This window comes from Hemitrygon akajei, chromosome 26, assembly GCF_048418815.1.
Source record: "Hemitrygon akajei chromosome 26, sHemAka1.3, whole genome shotgun sequence".
Classification (NCBI taxonomy): domain Eukaryota; kingdom Metazoa; phylum Chordata; class Chondrichthyes; order Myliobatiformes; family Dasyatidae; genus Hemitrygon; species Hemitrygon akajei.
In genome coordinates this window covers 28,776,624-28,799,964 of record NC_133149.1, presented here as the reverse complement: position 1 = coordinate 28,799,964, position 23,341 = coordinate 28,776,624, and the positions used below count along the sequence as shown (strand labels likewise).

General features: G+C 41.3%; 1 protein-coding gene across 9 annotated transcripts in view; it reads right to left on the bottom strand.

The window, feature by feature from the left end:
• Nucleotides 1-23,341, bottom strand: part of opcml (opioid binding protein/cell adhesion molecule-like) — a 2,143,861-nt gene that overhangs the window by 55,827 nt on the left and 2,064,693 nt on the right. For all 9 annotated transcript variants that reach the window (XM_073029750.1, XM_073029746.1, XM_073029745.1 and 6 more), the window contains one exon: nt 6,176-6,296. In XM_073029750.1, the coding sequence (XP_072885851.1) occupies nt 6,176-6,296 (121 nt within the window). The remainder of the gene's footprint in view (nt 1-6,175; nt 6,297-23,341) is intronic.

Here is a 23,341-nt window from a genome sequence, read left to right as displayed (position 1 = left end):
AAACTTGATAGACCCAATAGCCTAATTCTGCTCCTTTGTCTTATAGTCTAATATGCTATTTGACAGGATGAAGTAAGTGCATTGCAGTCATTAGTTTTCTGTCAGGCATTAACCTAGCAGGTTTAGCAATTCTACAAGTTTCTTGGCAGGTGAAAGTCCACAACTGCATGACATGTTTTTGTCAAGCAGAGATAAAAGGTCATTTGTGATTTCTATTCAAAAAGTCTTGCTGTTTTCCTGAAATCCATTTACTGTAATTATGTTATTTTATAAATCTGAACAAAAGTCTGAAATAGGAATCGTGAATTTATTTGTGAAATCTGCAACTTGAGAAAAGTCTGTTTTATTTTAAGGCTTTTTTAAAAATTCATCCAGAAATGTGTATGGTTACTTTCCGTATCTGAAAACACTTTTCATAATACCACGTAACCAATGGTCTTCTGAGGCAAGTTGAATTTCAGACAACAGTACACATGTCATGCTGGCCCAATCTGTTTAAAATTTACAAAATGGTTCAGTGGTGAATTGAAGGCTGACCTGTGAGTTGCTTGTGGCTGGAACTAACTACAGCGAAAATCAATAAATTCAACAGAAAAGAGAAGGATGGGAATATTAAAGAGTTTTAATGAAGCAGCAACTGTGTTGATATAGATTTCTAACACCAGGAAGTGAATTTGTGTCATAAAAACAGATATGCTGTAAAGACTCAACAGGTCAGGCAGCATCTGTGCAAAGAAAAACAGAGTTAATGTCAGACAAAGGAAATGGCAGAGGAGGATGCAGTTACAATGCTTAAAAGACAGTGGAATAGGTACATGGATAGGAAAGGTCAAGAGGGACCTAGGCCAAATACAGGCAAATGGGATTGGTGCAAATAGGAAGCTTGTTCAGCATGGACAAGTTGGACTGAATGACTTGCTTCCATGCTGAATAACTCTATGGATCTCTGAAATGTGCATCCATGGCAGAGAACTGTTACCCAACTTCACCAAATCAGATTTTATAAGAAACTGTGGCAGTTATTAATCCAGCTTTAGGGGCAGCAACGATGCATTATCAATCCATCAGAAGCATTTTGAACCATTAAATAAACACCACAGAACTACTTGAGATTTGAATCAGATTTCATTTTTTGTATGAAGGTAGTTTCAGGGCAGATGTTGTGTTAAGGTGATGTCTGGACTCAATGGGCATTTCAGAGGTACAGTCTCATGGCAAGAGGTTGACAGTTTCAAACTGAGGTGAGGAGGAACACCTTAGCTCAGTGGGCTGTGAATTGCTCCAATTATCTGCTTTGGAGATTTGTATTCAGTGCTTACATCAGGGGTTTAAGACTTAAGGGCTTATGGGAATTTAGCAAGAAAATGTTGAAGGTGAAAGATCAGAGCAACAATGATCCTATAGAATAGAATTGCTATGTCATATATTTCTAATGCTATTTTTTATCATCTGTTGCAAGTTTAAACCATTCTACAAGCCCTATACTCAAATAATATCATTTCAACAACCAAAGCAACAGGTAAATGGTAAACACATTTCTCCTGCGTTTGTTTAGGTTTGTTCAACTACATTCAGTACATAACAGGAACGGAATTAAAGTACTTTCCATCAGTATATGGTTCATTTGTTGGTATGCATGCAATGCAAAAATACATTTGAATGCATCAACAATTTTGCGCGCCACAGATCCCAAGGAGACATTGAATTGCATTGAGGGAGAGAGAGTCTGAAAGAAGCTAGCAGGGGCGGTTGGCACATTTTGCGCACCACAGTTCCTAAGGGCACACTGGATTGCATAGAGGGAGAGAGAATTCAAAAGAAGCGAGCTCAGGCAGTCAGCACATTTTGCGCGCCACAGTTCCCAAGGACACATTGGATCGTGTGGAGGGAGAGAGAGTTTAAAAGAAGTGAGCGGAGGCAGTTGGCACATTTTGCGCGCCACAGATGCCAAGGAGACATTGGATTGCGCAGAGGGAGAGAGAGTTTTTAAAAAGCGAGCAGAGGCAGCAGGCACATTTTGCGCGCCACAATTCCTGAGTAGTCATTGGATTGCATAGGGAGGAGCTCAAAAGAAGCGAGCGGGGCAGTCGGCACATTATTGCGCGCCACAATTCTTGAGGAGACACTGGATTGCACAGTGGGAGAGAGAACTTAAAAGAAGCAAGCTTGGGCAGTCGGCACATTTTTGCGCGCCACAGTTCCTGAGGAGACATTGGATTGCGGTGAGGGAGACAGAGTTTAAAAGAAGCAAGTGGGGGCAGTTGGCACATTTTGCGCACTACAGTTCCCGAGGAGATACTGGATTGCGCATAGTTAAGTACTTGACAAGGTCCAATAAAAAGAAGTTAGGTTTAAGCAGAGCGGCCATTGTGGGAGTGGCCATTGCGTGAGTGGTCCAGTGTCAGAGTGGGGAGTTGAGGCTTCGGCAAGGAGAGGAGCAGGCTGCAGGTAGAATTTCTTTCATTATCTATTCTTCCTTTCTTTCTTATTGCCCATTTAGAGCAGTGAGGATGCCAGGAAGGATCGTGGAATGCTCCTCTTGCGGGATGTGGGAAGGCAGGGAGACCTCCAGTATCCCTGACGTCTACACCTGCAAGAAGTGCATCCAGCTGCAGCTTCTAACGGACCGTGTTAAGGAGTTGGAGCTGGAACTGGATGAACTCCGGGTCATTCAGCAGGCTGAGGGGCTGATAGACAGGACATACAGGGAAGTAGTTATAACCAAGGTGCAAAACACAGGAAACTGGATGACTGTCGGGATGGGGGAAAGGGAATAGGCTGCCAATGCAGAGTACCCCTGTGGCTGTTCTCCTCAACAACAGGCATACCGCTTTGGATACTTTTGGGGGGAATGACCTAGCAGAGGAAAGCCACAGTGTTCAGGTCTCTGGCACTGAGTCTGGCTCTGTGGCTCAGAAGGAAAGGCAGGAGAAGAGGGGAGATGTAGTGATAGGGAATTCATTGGTTAGGGGAATGGAAAGGAGGTTCTGTGGATGAGAAAAAGACTTCCAGGTGTTGCCTCCCAGGTGCCAGGATCAGGGACATCTCGGATTGAGTCCTCAGCATTCTAAAGTGGGAGGATGAGCAGCCAGAAGTCGTGGTCCACGTTAGTACCAATGACATGGGTAGGAGGGCTGATGAGGTCCTGCAAAGTGAATTCAGGCAGTTAGGTGCTAAATTAAAGTACTGAACTTCCAAGGTTGTGATCTCAGGATAGCTACCCATGTTGCATGCAAGTGAGGCCGGAAATAGGAAGATCATACAGTTTAACACATGGTTAAGGAAGTGGTGCAGGAGGGAGGGAGGGATCATTGGGCTCTCTTCTAGGGAAGGAGGGACATGTACAGTAGGGGCATGACTGGCAGCTCAGTGTTCCAGGGTTCTGTTGTTTTAGATGTGTAAGAGCAGGAAGGATTAAAGAGATTAAAGGGGGAGGGGCGGCATTACTAGTCAGGGAAAATGTCACGGCACTGCTCAGTCACGACAGACTGAAGAGCTTGTCTAGTGAGGAATTATGGGTAGAACTGAGGAATAATAAAAGTATGACCATATTAATGAAATTATATTATAGACTACCCAACAGTCTGCAGGATCTAGAGGAGCAAATTTACAGAGAGTTCACAAACTGCAAGAAACATAAGGTTGTGAGAGAAGGTGATATTAACTTTCCACATATTGACTGGGACTCCCATACTGTAGAAAGGGTGGATGGGAAAGAGTTTGTCAAATGTGTTCAGGAAAGTTTCCTTAATCAGTACATAGAGGTCCCGACTAGAGAGAGTGTGATACTAGATCTCCTATTAAAGAATGAGACAGGGCAGGTGACCAAAGTTTGTGAAGGGGAACACTTTGCATCTAGTGATCATAATGCCATTAGTTTCAAAGTAAATATGGAAAAGAATAGGTCTAATACTTGGGTTAAAATTATAAATTGGACAAAGGCCAATTTTGATGATATCAGAAAGGATCTGGCAATTGTGGATTGGCACAGGTCGTTTTCTGGCAAAGGCGTACTTGGTAAGTGGGAGGCCTTCAAAAGTGAATTTTTGAGAGTACAGTGTTTGTATGATCCTGTCAGAATAAAAGGCAAGGATAACAGGTTTAGGGAACCTTGGTTTTCAAGAGATACTGAGGCCCTGCTTAAGAAAAAGGAGGAGGTGCATAGCAGGTATAGCCAAGCAGGAAGAAATAAGGTACTTGAGGAGCATAAGAAATAAGAAATGCACTTAAGGAAATTCAGGAGCATTAAAAGAAGGCAGGAAGTTGATCTTTAGCAGACAAAGTGAAGGAGAATCCTAAGGGCTTTTAAAGATATATTAAGAGAAAAAGGACAGCAGAGAACAAAATTTGTCCTCTGGAAGATCAAAGTACATGGAGCCAAAAGAGATGGGGGAGATTTTAAACGGATTTTTTTGCATCTGTGTTTATTCAGGAGATGGACACAGAGTCTGCTGAAGTGAGGCAAAGCGACAATGAGGTGATGGACCCTATACAGATTACAGAGGAGGAGGAGGAGTTTGCTGTCTTGAGGCAAATTAGGGTGGATAAATCCCTGGAGCCTGACAAGATGTTCTCTCGGACTTTGTGGGAGACTGGTGCAGAAATTGCATGGGCCCTAGAAGAGATATTTAAAACGTCCTTTGCCATAGGTGAGGTGTCAGAGCATGGAAGGCTAGCTAATGCTGTTCTGTTGTTTACAAAAGGCTCTAAGAATAAGCCATGAAAATATAGGCCAGTGAGCCTGACATCAGTAGTGGAAAAGTTATTGGAAGGTATCATGAGGGATCGGATATATTAGTAGTTGGATAGGTGTGGACTGATTAGGGATAGAAAACGTGGCTTTGTGCATGGTAGGTTATGCCTAACCAATCTTAAACAGCTTCTAGAGGAAGTTACCAGGAAAGTTGATGAAGGCAGGGCAGTGAATGGTGTCTACATGGACCTTAGCAAGGCCTTTAACAAAGATCCACATGGGAGGTTGGTCAAGAAGGTTCAGTCACTTGGCACTCATGATGAGGTAGTAAATTAGATTAGACATTGGCTTCACAGGAGAAGCCAGAGAGTGGGAGTAGATGGTTGTCTGTGCCACAGAGATTGGTGCTGGGTCTGTTGTTGCTTGTCATCTATATCAATGATCTAGATGTTAATATGGTAAACTGGATCAGCAAATTTGTGGATGACAGCAAGCTTGGAGGTGTAATGGACAGCAAGGAAGACTATCAAAGCTTCCAGCAAGTGAAAAAGGCTGAAAAATGACAGATGGAACTTAATGGAGACAAATGTGAGGTGTTGCGGTTTGGGAGGACCAACAAGGGTAGTTCTTACATGGTGAACGGTCGGGCACTGAGGAGTGCGGTAGAGCAGAGGGATCTGGGATTACAGATCCATCATTCCTTGACAGTGGTGTCACAGTTTGATAAAATCTTAAAGAAAGCTTTTGGCACATTGGCTTTCATACATCAATGTATTGAGTACAGGAGTTAAGATGTTAAGTTGAAATCGTTTAAGACATTGCTGAGGCCTTATTTAAAGTACTGTGCCCAGTTTTGGTCACCTACCTACAGGAAAGATGTAAATAAGGTTAAAAGATTGTAGAGAAAATTTACAAGGATTTTGCTGGGACTTGAAGATCTTAGTTATCAGGGAAGGTTGAATAGGTTAGGACTTTATTTCCGAGAACATGGAAGATTGAGGATATATTTGATAGAGATATACAAAATTATGAGGGGTGTAGATGGGGTGAAGGCAAACAGGTTTTTCCACTGAGGTTGGGTGAGACTACAACTAGAGGTCATGGGTTAAGGGTGAAAGGTGAAATGTTTAAGGGGAGAACCTCTTCATTCAGATGGTGCTAAGAGTGTGGAACGAGCTGCCAGTGGAAATGGTGGCTGCGGGTTCAATTTCAGCATTTAAGAGAAATTTGGATAGGTGCATGGATGGGAGGGGTATGGAGGGCCATGGTCCAGGACAATGGGCTAGGCAGATCAATGGTTTAGCATGGGCTGAAAGGGCCAATGGGCCTGTTTCTGTGCTGTGGTGTTCTATGACTCTAAGTCAACTGATACCATGATAATAAAATTATCGTGTTATCAGGTGACTTGTTGGTGCATTCAAATGCCATTTCCTGTGCCATTTTCAATCAATATACTAAAGGCATTATAATGGCAGGTACTACCTTCGGTCTTCTTTGTACCATTCAAAGTCTGCCGATGGAACAGCATACGCTTTACACTGGAGGATTCCCTTATGCCCTACTGCTGCGCCAACATTCATTGTTTCAAGGATCAATGGTGGATCTGTGAAGCCAAATAACAAATCAATCAATGTTTTTCTCTAACTGATCACCAATAACAAAGTTAAACACAGAGTTAGCTCAATGAATGCTGAATCACTGCAGAGAACAAGAGACTGATATCCAAATTATTTCAGATGCGGTCCTTAAAAATTATTGTCAACACTCATTGTCAAATAAGTCAACTTAGTTATCAGTGAAATCAAAATGCAAAATGCCAGAAATGGTCAAAAGGTCGAGCAAGATCTTTGGAGAGAGAAACAGGTAAGTGTTTGAAATTGACAACTCTTTGTTAGAAACTAGATCCTCAACCCCTGTACATTAATTCTGCTTCTCTCTTCAAGGATGTGACTGACCAGCTCACTTCTTCCAACAGTTCATATCGTTCTTTCAGATATTCCAGCATCTGCAGTTTCAGTGAGGATGTTTTCATATTGTGATCTTGCAGCCAATGCTTGTCTGTTGCCATCAGAACCAAGAAATATAAACACCTTGACATAGATCCTTCAGGGTATGCTCAGAACTTTTTCTTAGATGTCCTTTTACTGTTGTCCTTACTGGTTCTCCTTGGAAGCGGGCACTAAACTTAATGATTTCATTCTGACTCCTCATACAGCAATTATCTCAGTCTCATTCTCTCAAGATTTCTCCAAAGCCCTGAAAATTATTGTTTCTCAAATGTCCAGTTCCTACCATCCTCCAGGCAATGAGTTCAAGATGATAGCTCTGCATACCTGCCAGAATTTTTAAATTTATTATTATTTCTTTCTTCTTGTATTTGCACAGTTTGATGTCTTTTGCACACTGGTTGAACCCACAAATTGGTACAGTCTTTCATTGATCCTGTTGTGAATATTATACGGATTTATTGAATATGCCACAAGATAATGAATCTCAGGGTTGTATATGGTGACATATATGTACTTCGATTTTAAAAAATTGCTTTGAACTTTAAGCTTTGAAATTCAGGAGCACCAGGGAGCAGAAGGGAATGTATATGTTATTACTAAGGCGAGGCTAAAAGATCTGAAAAGAATTTTAAAGATTAGCTTTATTTAGATATGTCACCTGGAGCAGATGGACGACACCACAGGGTTCTGAAAGAGGTGGCTGAAGTGATTGTGGAGGCATTAGTAGTAACCTTTTAAGCATCACTAGATTCTGGAATGGTTCCAGAGGTCTAGCAACTTGCAAATATCACTCCAGTCTCTAAGAAGGGAGGAAGGCAAAATAAAGGAGATTATAGGCCAGTTAGCCTGACATCAGTGGTTGAGAAATAGTTAGAGTACTCTATTAAGGATGAGGTTTGGGGTACTTGGAGGCACAGGATAAAACAGGCTGAAGTCAGCATGGTTTTCTTAAGATGAAATCTCATCTGACAAATCTGTTGGAATTCTTTGAGGAAATAACAGGCAGGACAGACAAAGGAGAGTCAGTGGATGTTGTTTATTTAGATTTTCAGGCCTCTGACAAGGTGCTGTACATGACATTGCCAAGCAAGATAAGAGCCCATGGTATTGCAGGAAAGGTACTAGCATGGGCAGAAGATTGGCTGACTGGCAGAAAGCAAAGAGTGGGAATAAAGAGGACCTTTACTGGTTGGCTGCCAGTGACTAGTGGTGTTCCACGGGGGTCAGTGTGGGGTCGGATACTTTTCATGTTATATGTTAATGATCTGGATGACAGAATCGATAGCTTTGTGTCCAAGTTTATGGATGATCCAAGTTAGGTGGAGGGGCAGGCAGTGTTGAGGAAGCAGGGAGACTGCACATGGACTCAGACAGATTAAGAGAATAGGCAAAGAAGTGTAGGAAAGTGAATGGTCATGCACTTTGGTAGAAGGAATAAAGGTGCAGACTGTTTTCTAAAAAGGGGAGAAAATTCAGAAATCAGATGTGCAAAGGAACTTGGACATCCTTGTGCACGATTCCCTAATGATTGACTTGTAGGTTAAGGAAAGCAAATGCAATGTTCACATTCATTTCAAGAGGACTAGACTATAAAAGCCAAGATGTGATGCTGAGACTTTATAAGACATTGGTCAGACCACACTTGAAGTATTGTGAGTGGTTTTAAGGCCTCATACCTGGCATTGGAGAGGATCCAGAGGAGGTTCACAAGAATGATCCCTGGAATGAAAGGGTTAACATGAGGAGCGTTTGATGGCTGTTGGCTTGTACTCGCTGGAGTTCTGAAGAATGATGTGGATCTCATTGAAATTAAATCATGAAAGGCCTAGATAGAGTGGATGCTGAGAGGATGTCTCCAATCATGGGAGAGTCTTTGACCAGAGGGCATAGCCCCAGAATAGAAGGCCATACCGTTAGAACAGAGATGAGGAGGAATTTCTTTAGCCAGTGGGTGGTGAATATGTGAAAATTCATTGCCACAGATGGCTGTGGGGACCAAGTCTTTGGGTACAATTAAACCAGAGATTGATAGATTCTTGATTAGTAAGAGTGTCACAGTTTTTGGGAGAAGGCAGAAGAATAGGATTGAGAGGGAAAATAAAGCAGCCATGATCGAATGGTGGAACAACCTCAATGGGTTGAATGGCCTAATTCTGCTCCAATGTCTTCATATAACACTTTGAACCTCTGCCCTCTCATTGTCAAACCATCTACATATGAGAAAAGCTTCTCATTATTTACCCCATTTAAATTCATTATGGTTGCATTCACCTCTGCTAAATCTTCTCACCGCTTTCTTTGCACCAGAAAAATCCTGACTTTGCCAGTCAAACCATGATACTCAAATCCCCCATCCCGAGAACAGTTCTTTTCTTCCTTCCCTGTCAGCTTCACAGCTTTCGTAACATGTGGTGAAGAGAAACGGACAAATTATTCCAGCTGTGGCCTAATTAGTCTTCCATAAAGGTTCAGTATTAATTCAAGCAAAGGAGTTATGATAACCAGGAAGTCATGTGCTTTACTAAATGCTCTCTCAGCATGTTTTGCCACCTTTAAGGATTTATGTAGAAATATGCCCACGTTCTTGGACACCCTTCAGAATCAAGCCAGATAAAGTCTTACCTTACTCTTTGTGTCAAAGTGCACCATTTCACTTTTTTTCTGTGTTAAATTTCAACTGTCACATCATCCATTCAGCCAGAAGCAATACTATAACAGTTTTGCTACCAATAAGTGTTTTCACATCAGCAACACTATGGCAGTCTATCAAAGCTGCCAATGAATGGGTGCAACAACTTTGAATTATACTGTGCGAATTTACAGAAGATTGCTTATCATGTTATCCAGTTGTGTTTTCTGGTAGAAAGGTCTAATAGTAGCAGTAGATGGACAAACTGTGAGCATAGTTGCTATAACCTGGAGAATTAAGTAAAAACACATGAAGCATTATAAGTAGTTAATAGGTTTTCAAAAACATTATTGAAACCCATTTCCAGGAGATTGAAATTAGTTTTCATTCTGGAATTTGGAGTTAATTGCTTTAAGATAACTGGTAAAAAGATACAGTCATTGACAGACCTAGTTCTGATATGAATATTTGAGTTAATCTTTAATCATAAAGAGACTATAAAACACTTACAGCAATTTGACGATAACAGTTTTTAAAATGAAACTCATATGCTTTTAACAAATTCCAAGAAAATATCTCAACCTGTCTTAAAAACAACCCTATCATGATAAATGCACATGATAACAGTGGTGGAGATCGAGGACATCTTAAGTTTGGCTTCACAGGATAGCTTGTTGACCGATAAAATGCTGGAGAAACTCAGCAAGTCAATAGGAACTAAGGAGGGGAATAAACAGTTGATGTTTTGGGCCAAAATCAGAACTGGAAGGGAAGGGGGCAGAAGCCAGAATAAGGCGGTGGGGTAGTGAGATGAAAGATGAGGTGATTTCAATCAGTCTTGTTTGAAGAAATGCCTGCTCAATTATCACCATCACATAACCTGTAGCACCAGAGGTCCTAATACACTAGACCACATTAAATGAAGATAAGGAATACACACTGTTCCATAACCAGACTGCAGTTTGGGGAACGTGATCATTTGGCTGTCCTTCTACCTGCCTATGGGCAGAGGCTGAAGAGCTGGGCTCCAGCGATTCGGACAACAAAGAGGTGGTCGCAGGAGGCTGAGGAGCAGCTACGGGATTGCTTTGAGTTGGTCGACAGGGCCATGTTCAAAGATTCATCTGTGGATCTGAATGAATACAACGTTGACTTTATAAAAACAGCCGTAGACGAGTGTGTCTCCACAAGATCATTCAGAGTCTTCCCCAACCAAAAGCCCTGGATGAACCATGAGATCCACAATATGCTTAGGGCCAGAGGCATTCAAGTCTGGTCACCAAGAAAGTTACAAGAGGTCCAGGTATGATCTCTGGAAAACCATCTCATGGGTAAAGTGGCAATTCTGGACTAAACTTGAATCACTGAAGGATGCTTGACAGTTGTGGCAGGGCTTGAATACTACCACCTCCTACAAAGTGAAACCAAGTGACATAGGTGACAACAGGGCTTCGCTTCCAGATGAGCTCAATGCCTTCTATGCTCACTTTGACTATCAAAACATAGAAGAACCATCACAAACACCCACAGCCCCCGAAGTCCCTGTGATTTCAGTCTCTGAGGCTGACGTGAGAGCATTGTTCAGGAGGATGAAAACATGCAAAGCATCCGGCCTAGATGGGGCGCACGGTCATGTACTAAAGACCTGTGCTGATCAACTGGCTGAGTGCTCACTGAGACCTTTATACTCATTTTGGCAGTCTGAGGTACCCACCTGTTTCAAGCAGGCTTCAATTATACCGGTGCCTAAGAACGTGGTAACCTGCCTCAATGACTATCGTCCAGTAGCACTTACATCCACTGTGATGAAGTGTTTTCAGAGGTCGGTGATGAAACACATCAACTCCTGCCTGAGAAGCAACTTGGATCTGCTCCAATTTGCCTACCACCACAACAGGTCTACTGCAGATACCGCTTCATTGGCTCTTCACTCAACCCTGGAACATCTGGACAGCAAAGATGCACACATCAGGATGTTCTTTATCGACTACAGCTCAGCATTCAATACCATCATCCTCTCAAAACTAATCAATAGACTTCAAGATCTTGGCCTCAATTCCTCCTTGTGCAACTTGATTCTCAATATCTACACTTGCAGGCCCCAGTTAATTTGAATTGGCAACAACATTTCCTCTACAAATTCCATCAGCGCAAGGCTGAATGCTTAGCCCCCTCCTCTACTCACTTTACACTTACAACAGTGTGGCTAAACATAGCTCCAATGCCATACTTAAGTGTGCAGATGATACCACTGTCATAGGCCAAATCAAAAATTATGCCAAACCAAATATAAGGGGAGATTGAAAATCTGGCTGACAGGTGGCACAGCAACAATGTCAACAAGACCAAAGAGATGATTATTGACTTCAGGAGGAGAACACCAGAGGTCCATGAGTCAGTGCTCATCAGGGGATCAGAGGTGGAGAGGGTCAGCATCTTTAAATTCCTTGGTATCATTATTACCGTGGAGCTGTCGTGGTCCATCATGTAAGTGCAATTATGAAGAAAGCATTGCTGAGCCTCTAATTCCTTAGGAATGTGCAAAGATTCGGCATTTCACTTAAAATTTTGACATACTTCTATAGGTGTGTGGTGCTGGCTGCATCACTGCCTGGTATGGAAACACCAATGCCTTAAATGGAAACTCCAACAAAAAGTAGTGAATATGGCCTAGTCCATCATGGCTAAAGCCCTCCCCACCCTTAAGCATTGTCGCAGGAAAGCAGCATCCATCATCAGGAACCCCCACCATCCAGGTCATGCTCTCTGCTCACTGATACCATCAGGAAAGAGGTATAGGAGCCTCAGGGCTCACACTACCAGGTTCAGGGACAGTTATTACCCCTCAACCATCAGGCTCTGGAACCAAAGGGGATAACTTCACTCGCCCTATCAAGTGATCTGTTCCCACAAACTACGGACTCACTTTCAAGGACTCTTCATCTCTTGTTCCCAATACTTATTGCTTAATTATTTATTTGTTTGTTTGTTTATTCTTTCTATTTGCACAGTGTGTTGTTCTTTGCACACTGGTTGTCCACTCTGTTGGGGCGCAGTGTTTCATTGATTCGATTGTGGTTATACTATTTATTAAGTATGCCCATTAGAAAACAAATCTCAGGATTGTATCTGGTGACATGCATGCACTTTGATAATAAATTTACTTTGAACTTTGTATAAGCTGGCAGGTGATAGTCAAGACCAGGAGAGGGGGCAGGTAAATGTGTATGTGGGGGAGGGGATGGCAAGAAGCTGGGAAGTGTGAGATGGAAGAGGTAAAGGGCTGAAGAAGAAATAATCCAAGAGGCTAATGAACTATGGAAGCAAACCAGAGGGAGGTGTTCGGCAAGTGAGGAGCAGAAAAGGTGTGGAAGGGGAACCAAAATGGGGAATGAAGAAAGAGAGAAAGCGGGAGGAGGGCATAATCACTGGACATTAGAGAAATTGATGTTCATGCTATGCGGTTAGAAGCTATCAAAAAGGAATATGAGGTGTTGCTCCTCCATCCTGAGTATGGCCTCATTGGGGCAGTAGAGGAGGCCACGGACAGATATGATGGTGTGAAAATGGGTAGTCAAAATGAAATGGGTAGCCATCAGAAGATCCTGCCTTTTACAGCAGAGTGAAGGTGCTCGGTGAAGCAGTCCTCCAATCTTCGTTGTGTCTCACTGATGTAGAGGAGGCCACAACAAGAGCTCATTGATGGCTTCTGAAGAGGCTCTAGCAAACTGCAGTTAAGACATCAAGACCTATTGAGCTTCCATATACAGAGCCCATAAAACAGGTGTTCCATAACAAGTGAAATGAGAGGTCAAATATTCTTTGTGTCTGGCTCCACAACTTTACATATGCCACGATCAGCACATCTAACATGGTCACATTCATCTGATCTTCACAATGAAGGCTATTTGCTTGCATTCCCTTTATTTTGAATTATTTTAATTAAAAACTATGCCAAAAGGGCCGAATGGCCTATTCCTGCAACTATTGTTAATATTCCTCCATTGAATAATGGGGAAATGGGCCACCGACCATTTTTTATGTACATGTCTAAATCTTGGAAAATTGAAAAGGATATCAGGGCAGTCCAGAGGAAATGCTGTATCCCATCATGAGCATACTTGGCCCTCACCACCTACCAAAATACCCAGAGTTGCAAAGCTCTTTAAGGAGCGGTGTGTGACTGCAAAGTTAAGTGGAACCACTCGTGTCTCACAAATTATGAGCAGGAGGGACAGGCTAGAGTCCATGATGTCATGATACCAATGGGGCTGAATTGGAGGTGGAATTCAATGCAATCAATGCTATTTTACATGATCACAAGCTTCTACACCCTGAGGGTTGAATCAAATGTCCGTGAAAGAAATTTGGTGTCAATGTATTAAGATTACCAGCTATTCATGATTAGTAAGTCTGGGAAAAGATGAAATAGTTTTTCAGAGGGCAAAAAAAATCAGCTTGAAACCAAGAGTTTCATATTCTAGAACACAAGGATCTGAATATAGTCAGAATGTCAAAAAACTTCAACAGTAAAATCTACATGTGCTGCTCCCCAAAGCATTCCTGTCGCAATATTTTGCAGCGCGATCTATTAAAATAGGCCATCCATCCTAAACTTCAATGCAGTGCAAATATTCTCAAAAGATTTCATACATTATCAGATTCAGTCTATATGTGGAATAAATTATGATCTTGCCTCATGATTTTCACAAAGTTCTTTTTGCAGTGATTAATAATGAAGATTCTTGCAAAAAGCTTGCATGTGGGAACGTGACCAGAACGTTGTCTCTTTTCAAAGCAATTCTGCTTTCATTCACTATCTAGACTGTGAGGGAGTAGGTTTCTTTCACTAGCAGACTGGTACATATTGGAATGCAGAACCCTATTTTTTTAAGGCATCGCACAATCACAGAGATTGCCTCATTAGTCCATACAGCGATGGCCCATCCTCTTGTCTGGTTTTTCCATTTTCTGCAGCGGTTGGTATGCTGGGATTAACATTATGGAGATGTGGTCAGAGAGACAAAGATGAGGCCGTGGGTGGGCTTTGTAAGTACCATGTCTGTTTGTATAAACATCGTCCAATCAATTTGCTCCCTTAGTGCAGTAGTTCCCAAGCTGGGGTCCACAGACACCTCAGTTAATGGTAGGGGTCCATGGCATTAAAAAAAGTTTGGAACCCCGCCCCAGTGGTCATGGTGATGTGTTGGTGGAATGTGGGTAAAATGTCCTGCCGGTTAACACAATTGAAGGCTCCATGCAATTATGAAAAGACTGTCTGACTGCTTGTTTTGTGGAGAGCTGATGATACTGTAAAGCTTTCCCAGTGCATCCTTAGTGTTTGCTCTTGGTGTGATGAACAATGGTGATGAACACAACAGTAAATCCCAAACAGGTAATGAGGTCAGCATTTAATTGTAAAATGCATTCCTAACTTCACTGCAGTTTATTCGTTTTCACATGCTTATTAACTCTCCTATGAGTCATTTAGCTCCTGACCAAAACCAAGGTATTTTTATTACTATAGCCAATTAGCATGAATTTGGATATGGAACAAAACCAGAATCCCTCACAGTCACAGGGAAAACGTTCAAGATCAGGATCGAACTCAGGTCCCTGAAACTGCGAGACAGCAGTGCTACCGACTTTACTATCATGCCACCTGCAAACTATTGGGCCAGATCTGCCTAAACCCTAATGTGTGATCAGATCATCATCCAACTTCACCCACATCTGAAACACATTGTTGTGTCTTGATGGGTTTGGGTTAAGATAACAAAGGTCTGATACTATTTCCTTGCGACTATGCAGCAAACATGAATATGGAAAACATATTCTCAATGAAATTCGGGTAGAGAGGTGTGAATCTGTGAAATTCACTGCCACAGTCGGCTGTGGAGGCAAGTCATTAAAGTAGAGGTTGATGGATACATAGTTCCTAAGGGCATCAAAAGTTATGGGAGAAGGCAGAAGAATAGAGTTGAGAGAGAATGTAAATCAGCCATGATTGAATAGCAGAAGAGACTTGAGGGGCCTAATGGCCTAATTCTGCTCCAATGTCTTACGGTCTTAAGATTAGCAATGACTAAAAGTTTCTTCAATTCATTTCCTTTCTCTAAATCTACTAATGCATGGTGGCCCAGCAGGTGCTGTGCTTCCTATACGGTACCAGGATACTGGGTTCGATCCTCACCTTGAACACTCTGTGTGGAGCGTGCATACTCATCAAGTGACCACACAGGTCACTCGTAGTGCCCCGCTTTCCTTCCACATCTCAATGGCATGCTGGCCAGCTGGTTAATTGGCCACTGTGAATTACCTTTGGTGCAGGTAGGTAGCAAGTAAATCAGTCGCGGGTTGCTGGGCAAAATCACCGAGTCCTTCAACATAACAACAGACTGTTCAGCTCATCTCATCCATACTGACCAGTGAAGACCCATCAAGCTTAATACTGTCGTCTAGTATTGAGTTTATCGTCTTCAGTCCCTGGGAAATTCAAGAACTCATCTCAACACTTGTTAAATCCTATTTGCTTCCACCACTCTCTCAGGCAATGCATTCCAGGTAATCACCTTCCTTTGGGTGAATAAAGTCCCCCTCAGGTCCCATCAAAATATCTTCATCCTTACCCTAAATCTATGCTCACTACATTAATCCAGCTCTAGCATGGAGAATAATTTGTGCAGTCTACGGTATATTTTCCCCTCAGATTGTTAAATACCTCAGTCATGTCCTCTCTCAACCTCTTCTGCTCCAGAGAAAACAGACCCAGCCTCTCCAATTACTAGGAAAGAAGTGAGGGATTGGGATTGGTGGAATTGCCCTAACAGCCAGCAAATATTCAATGGGCTGAATAGCCTCCTTTTAAATTTTCTCTTTTCTAGTAGAATTATAAAAGAGATGGAACAGCCAATGTCTCGAATTCCTTCCATTAGATGGAGAAATGTGAAAAATGTTTTTTCTGATGATGAAATTATTTATAGGGTAGCCAACTGACTGAGAAATCTAATGGCATTTTTACTGAGATATACAGTAACTAAGAACATCTTATTTTGAGATAATAAAGGAATGTGTGCAGATACACCATTTGCTGGATAAATGTTTGAATTTTCTCTTCAGCTTTTGCTTCAAAAGTGTTTGAAGGATCAAATTGGAATATGGGATTCAATTCAACCAGCTAATTGAACCAAATATTCAAAAAATGAGAATTTTTGATAAAAATCATCTTGGCCCTCTCAAATCCTTAATTCATAGTTAGAGCTCTTCCACTATTGAAAAGATAGCAATGATTATGTGACTAAATAGTCTGCTGTAATCAAAATCAGAATCTCCTAATGAACGTGCTTCTTCAATAAATGTCTTTAAGCAATGACAGAAGGGTCATATCTGTAGAAATTTAACAGAGAAGCTGTAAATTTATAATCTGAATTACTTCATTCTGTGGCTAAATAGAGCTCCACACACAGCATTCATTTATTCTGGTCAGGAACGCAGGTTACAAATCCAGCGCAGTATCTGCAGAATACTTTATTGTAAAATATTTTGAGCCAAATAATGAAACAATATTCAGCAATATACAATGAGGTGGGCAAAGAGCCAATTAATTAATGAAGTGAAGTAATTCTGGTCCAGAGGTTCCAGCCTGATCCCCTGACTAACACTAAAATTTAGCCACATAACATTCAGTTCCTGTTGCAGTTAATTCTGGCTACCGCATTATAGGAAGGATGAGGAGGCCTTGGAGAGGGTGAGAAGAGGTTTACCAGGATGCTACCTGGATTAGAGGGCATGTGCTCTATACAGAGGTTGGACGAGCTTGTGTTGTTTTCTCTGCAGCTGTGGGGGCTAAGCGAAGACCTGATAGAAGTTTATAATAGGCAGAGGCACAGCTGGTATCTATATCCTAGGATGAAGAGTATAATATTAGAGGACGTGCACTTAAGGTGAGAGGGAGTAAGTTCAAAGGAAAAATGTGGAGCAAGAATTTTACACAGAGAGTAGTGGGCGGTGTAGTCAAATACAATAAGATGCTTTTAGGCACATGAACATACAGGGAAAGGAGGGACTGTGCAGGAAGAAGGGATTAGGTGTACCGGTAATTAGCTAAATTAATCTGGCACATTGTAGGCCAAAGGACCCCCTCTCATGCCCAATTGTTCTATGTTCCTTGTATCTCTCTCTGGGGAATGCAAAAGCACTTTCTACCCTGTGCCTTCTCCAAGGCCATTGAGTATTTCCCACTTCTCAGACTAGGAAAAATGTTGAATCTCCATTAGGTCAAATCTGGTGGATTAAAATGAACAGGAGAACTGGAGATACAAATTACTTTAGATGTTGGAATATGGTGCAACAAATAATCTGCTGGAGGAAATCAGCAGTCAAGCAACATCTCCAGGGGAAAAGAAATATTGATGCGCATCAGGACTGAGGGGAGAGAGGGGGGATAGCCAGAATAAAGAAGAGATGGAGGTGCCTGAGGGGGACTGATGAGGGGTGAAAAATGACGGGCAGGTCAAGCAGAAAGGGATGGAATTGGGAGACAGAGGCAGGTGAATGATGAATGGAGCAAGGTGGGGCAGGAGAGGGTTGAGCTGGAAACAGATGCCCGTAGGTGATAAGCAATAACATAGAGGACTACCAAAACTGGAGTCTTTGAAGTAAGAAAAACTGAACCATTAGAGAAGAGGTGAATGGCAGATGAAACCAGAACCAAACTGTGGGGTGGGGGTGAGGGTGAAGGGAAGCCTTTGGGTGATGTATGTGAAGGAGTGTGGCTTCTTGAGAAGAGGATCTTTTTAATTATTTCTTTATTATTAAGTTAATTATTATGTAATTACTAATGTAATTGCATTTATTTAATGGCATATATTAGTGATTAAAATTATTCAGTTTCAATATTGTGGTGTTTCCAGTTCAAACACAAATCAGATTAGATTTCCTTCCTTTAAAATCTTTGTGAAACAGATGTTTTTTTTACAAAATTCCTGAAATAGGGGGGTAGGTTTGTTTTATTCCAGACTAATTTTCTGAGTTTGAAGTACTCATTTGCTAAGTTGGCATTCTCTGTATCATTAGTCTCAGGATATTAAACTGACAATACAACTATTTTCACAAAATTCATGCTGCAGCAATAGTCTAATCTTCAATTGTAGAAACATAAGAAGGAATGGACGCAAGAAAAGACAATTGAGCCCCTTGTGGCAGTTCTGCCTTCCAATAAAACCTTTCACCTCAACGTCACTCTTTTTACACAAATCCCATATCCGTTCACTTTCTCATTATCCAAAAGTTGGTCAAGTTGTGTCTCAAGTATAGTCAGTCACTGAGTCCCCACACTCTGCTTCAGCAACAATTTCAAAGATTTACCAGCTCTGGTTGAAGAATTTTCTTTTCATATCTGAACTGAATGACCAGTACCTTATCTTGAATGTCACCTCTGCTACCAGGCACCCCCACCAGGAAAACATCAACTATATCTATTTCCGTCAAACCTGTAAGATCTTTGTGCATTTCGATGAGATTATCTCTCATTCTTCAAAAGTAGAAGAGCACAGTTTGAGTCTGCTTGTTCTCCCCTCATATGATAAATTCACCAAGAATTCCAAGAGTCAAAAATATCATTCTTCCAACAGTCTCACAATTATATATATCCATGTTCAGAGAAGGAGAAACAAACCTGAATTCTCATTGTGAACCCAACATAACTGAAGCAAGATGCACTCAAATCCACTTGCAATAAATTTTTTTGCCTTCCAAATTGCATTCTCAGATCCCTTTTGAACTCCAACACCTCCCATCAAGTCTATTTTTATGCTAACATGGATGACTTTTTCCACATTAGATGCCACTTGCCTTGTCTGCATCCATTCGCTTCACTTATCTCATCCCCCAGAAATCTCTCTGTGACCTCTTCTGGATTCTCAGCCTGTCCATTTTGTTTGTGCACTCTGCAGAAGGCTCTATTTTGTAGCTTACCTTAATACCTTAGAAAATGTAGTACATGTTGGCGCTGTCAAGCATGCACAGACACTGAAAAGTGAATTTAAAAAGCTGGCATGTCCAGGAAGGTCCCACAATTGGAAAGAGATAATGACCAGATCATATCTTTTTCGAGATGTTAGTTGAAGTCATTGACTAGAACATCAGGGAGAAGGTACCCTTCTTTCCTTCCAGATAATACATGGATGTTTCTGCTTTGATCCTCTCTATAGTGGAGAAGGGAACTTGCCTCTGACTCCAATTAATAGACAGAATCAACAATAACATTGTAGCATATCAGCCATAATCATCACTTTGGACATCAGTTATATTTTTCCAATGAATTATTTCACAATCTTTTTTAAACCTATTGTGCCACGTTAGTACTTACTGGATAAAATTCAGATTCTGTTTGAGAATCTAGATTTTGGCATCTCCAAAGAGATATTGATGATTCATACTAAAGCAATTTTTTCAAAGTATGACAAAATAATCTTTTTCAAAAAGCCAAACCTACACATTATTTTTGATCTTTGTGATGAAATGACAATTTAGTCTGGGCAATAATAGAAAAGCTCTAAATCAATAATTCATTTCACAATCAGCTCGTCAAACAACCCTCACATATCAAATGCTGTCAATGCTAAAAATGTTTAAATGTGTAGCTGAGTGTTCAAATCTGAATTAACAATGCCCTTTGTGAAAAACAAAGGCCAATTAAGGTGTACAAATCATTAAATGATATAATTCAGACTCATTTTGGTTGTCCATTATGGCTTTTTCCAAAGCAAACATTCTGAAGAGGTACCTTAAAATTTTAATAATAATGATTATCATGTTCTTTACAATCTTTGTATTGATATCTTACTGCTGGTCTAACATCAAAGGTCAGCTCTCACTATCTGAAGCTCAAAGTGATCAGCAATGACAGCACATTATTGTAACTCCCATCAATAATTCAAACTGTCCATTAGATTCTTGCCCAAAGATTGCCATAACATTCAAAGAAAAATAAAATGCTCATCAAAGGGAAATTATAGTGATACGGTTTTTCAGTCAAGGAGTTTAACCCCAGAGTTATCAGAGAGTGTTTGAGTGCAAATTCCAGTATTCTTATAAAGGCAAACTGACTGATGTTGTAAGGTTCTGAATGACTGGGTCCAGCACTGCTGAAAAAAGCTGGGCAACGATATTTCTGCGAACCTTGTGCTATCAGTAACCACTAGAAGCTACCAGGCCACATACATTCAAAGTTCAAAGTAAATTTATTATCAAAGTATATGTCACCATATGCAACCCAGAGATTCATTTTCTTGTGGGCATACTCAATAAATCCATAATAGAATAATAACCATAACACAATCAATGAAAGACCGGACCAACTTGGGCATTCAAACAGTGTGCAAAAGTGTGCAATCAATCAATCAATCAATCAATAAGCAATAAATATCAAGAACATGAGATGAAGAGTCCTTGAAAGTAAGTCCATAGGTTGAGGGAACAGTACAGTGATGGGGCAAGTGAAGTTGAGTAAAGTTATCCACACCGGTTCAGGATCCTGATGGTTGAGGGGTAATAACTGTTCCTGAACCTGGTGGTGTGAGTCCTGAAGCTCCTGTACCTTCTTCCTGATAGCAGCATGTATTTTTTCCTTGCATATTTTTTTTACATGTATACTTGAGTGAAACTATAGTGAGCAGAAAGTCCACAAAAGCCCTTGATGTAGCTGGACCAGGTTATGGTTCTGATTTAACATTTAGAACTGTGATTAGATGAAGGGAACAAAATTCCAGATGCGGATTTTGATACAGTTTTGCAAAAAGTGAAACATTAACATTGTGACTTCATGAAATTAATAGTATCAATCAACATTAACATAAAGGCATATCAACAGGTTCCTTCAAAACCCGACTCATGAACCACAATCTTTAATAGAATATCTAGGCCTAGAAGTCTGATGGATCCTGCAAATGTGCAGGCAGTGTTGGAGTGCACATGCTTATTAATGTTTATGTCATACTGAGGCTGTCGCTAATGCTCCTGCAGCCTTCTGATTATAATCACCAGGTATGCTGCCTGTGCTAGCTGTATCATTCTTTAGCTGCTCGGCCTTGGGTGGGAGGGGAATGCAAATAAAATGCTTTTGAGTGCAGGTTTAAGAATGGAGATAAAGTCTAGTTACATGGTAAGAGTACAAAGCAAAGGAATGTTTGCTGGGGGATTCACTCATATCTTCAATTCAGTTCTTGAACCAATTGACACAACCATAATCACTAGAGTCTAGCAACACTTTGATTACTCGACGCGAGAAATGACTTTTGGTCTAATTGTGTTTGTTCTTTTAAAATTGTGTTTAATGTACATTTTTCTTGAGGATGCTGCTTATCTGAGCTATGTGTCTGTGATGCTGCTACAAGTAAAGTTTTCATTGCAACTGTGCGCACGTGTGCTTCTGAGTATGAAAATAAATGACTGACTTGAATCGGAATCAGAATTAGGTATACTATCACTGACATATGTTGTGAAATTTGTTGTTTTGTGGCAGCAATAGAGTGCAATGGATAAAAAAGTACTCTAAGTTACAATACTCTTTTTAAAATTGTGCAAAAGCTGAATCGTAAGGTAGTGTTTGTGGAAATCTTATGGCAGAGCTAAAGAAGCTCTTCCTAAAACATTGAATGTGGGTCTTCGGGTGCCAATGTTTTAGAAACATCTCCTTCCTGATGGTCAAAATGTGAAGAGGTTATTTCCTGAGTGAGGGACATAATGAAGGATGCTGCCTTTTGAAGATGTCCTTAATGGTGGGGAGACTTGTGCCCGTGCTTGAGCTAGCTGAGTCCACAGCCCTCTGCAACCTCTTTCAATCCTGTGCATTGGAGCTTCCATACAAAGCAGTGACACAGCCAGTCAGAAAGCTCTCCACAGTACATTGGAAGACATTTGGTAGAGCCTTTGTTGACATAACAAATCTCCTCAAACTCCTATGCCTTCTTCATGATTGAATCAATAAGTTGGGCCCAGATCTCTCAGATGCTTCCCTAGAGGGTCTGATCCAGGCATCACATCTCTCAATACTAGGTAGTGTCTGTGGCTTTTCATCTTGAGTATGGCTGCAGTACAGAAAGTAGTCCAATGATATCACCAGAGTTGTGAAGCTGGTATTGCTTTTCTCTTCCTTTCTGAACACACCTGAACCATCTCCAGCCTTCAGACTCAAAGTACTCTCCCCATGCTAACACTGTACCCAATGATACCTGCTTCTCATACATTCTCAACCTGAAAACTCAGAACTCAAATAGTGACAGCTGCATTATAATCCTCTTCCATGGCAGGACTATTCCCCAAACACCTCAAGAGACTTGGACAGTTGCAGTATCTGCACTTATTTTTTGCGGGTACTATCTGCTTTCAATCCATCACAAGAAAGTGCCGGGGAGGAGAAAGAACACAGATCTTACACAGAACGTATGATAAATGAAATCAGATGCTGACCATGGGGTCCCTCGGAACTGTTTGACATTTCATGTCATGGCTGATCCTATGCATCAAGCCCATAATTCCAGCTGATCTGTTTTCCACAAGAACAGAAAAGTCAGCTCCAATTACCAGAGGAGTCCCCACCATCATGACAGCTGTCGAGAAACTTCAGGCAGTCACTTGGCTTTGGGACTGACTGTGGGCAAGAGCATGTTTGTTACTTAGGGCTTGTACAAGGGTGAACTGCTGCTTTGGTCCACGATTAAAGCCATATAATGTTTTTCCTTTTGCATCAGTGTTATTGCAGTACAAAGTGACAGTGACACCCATGAGATTAGAGAATGCAGTTGGATAGCTGCACTATGGATTGTGGTTCTGTAGTTGGTGAGGCATTCAGGGTCCTGCATCAGATAAGGTACTTTTCCTGAGGTCACCTCAGAGCTCATGGTATCTAGTGCTACTACGGAGCATTTTCTCTCCACGCAGCCCCATCTCCTTCTGGTGTCCAGGCTGTGGTGATAACCTGTCCCTTTCATGTAAAGATCTGCAGGATGC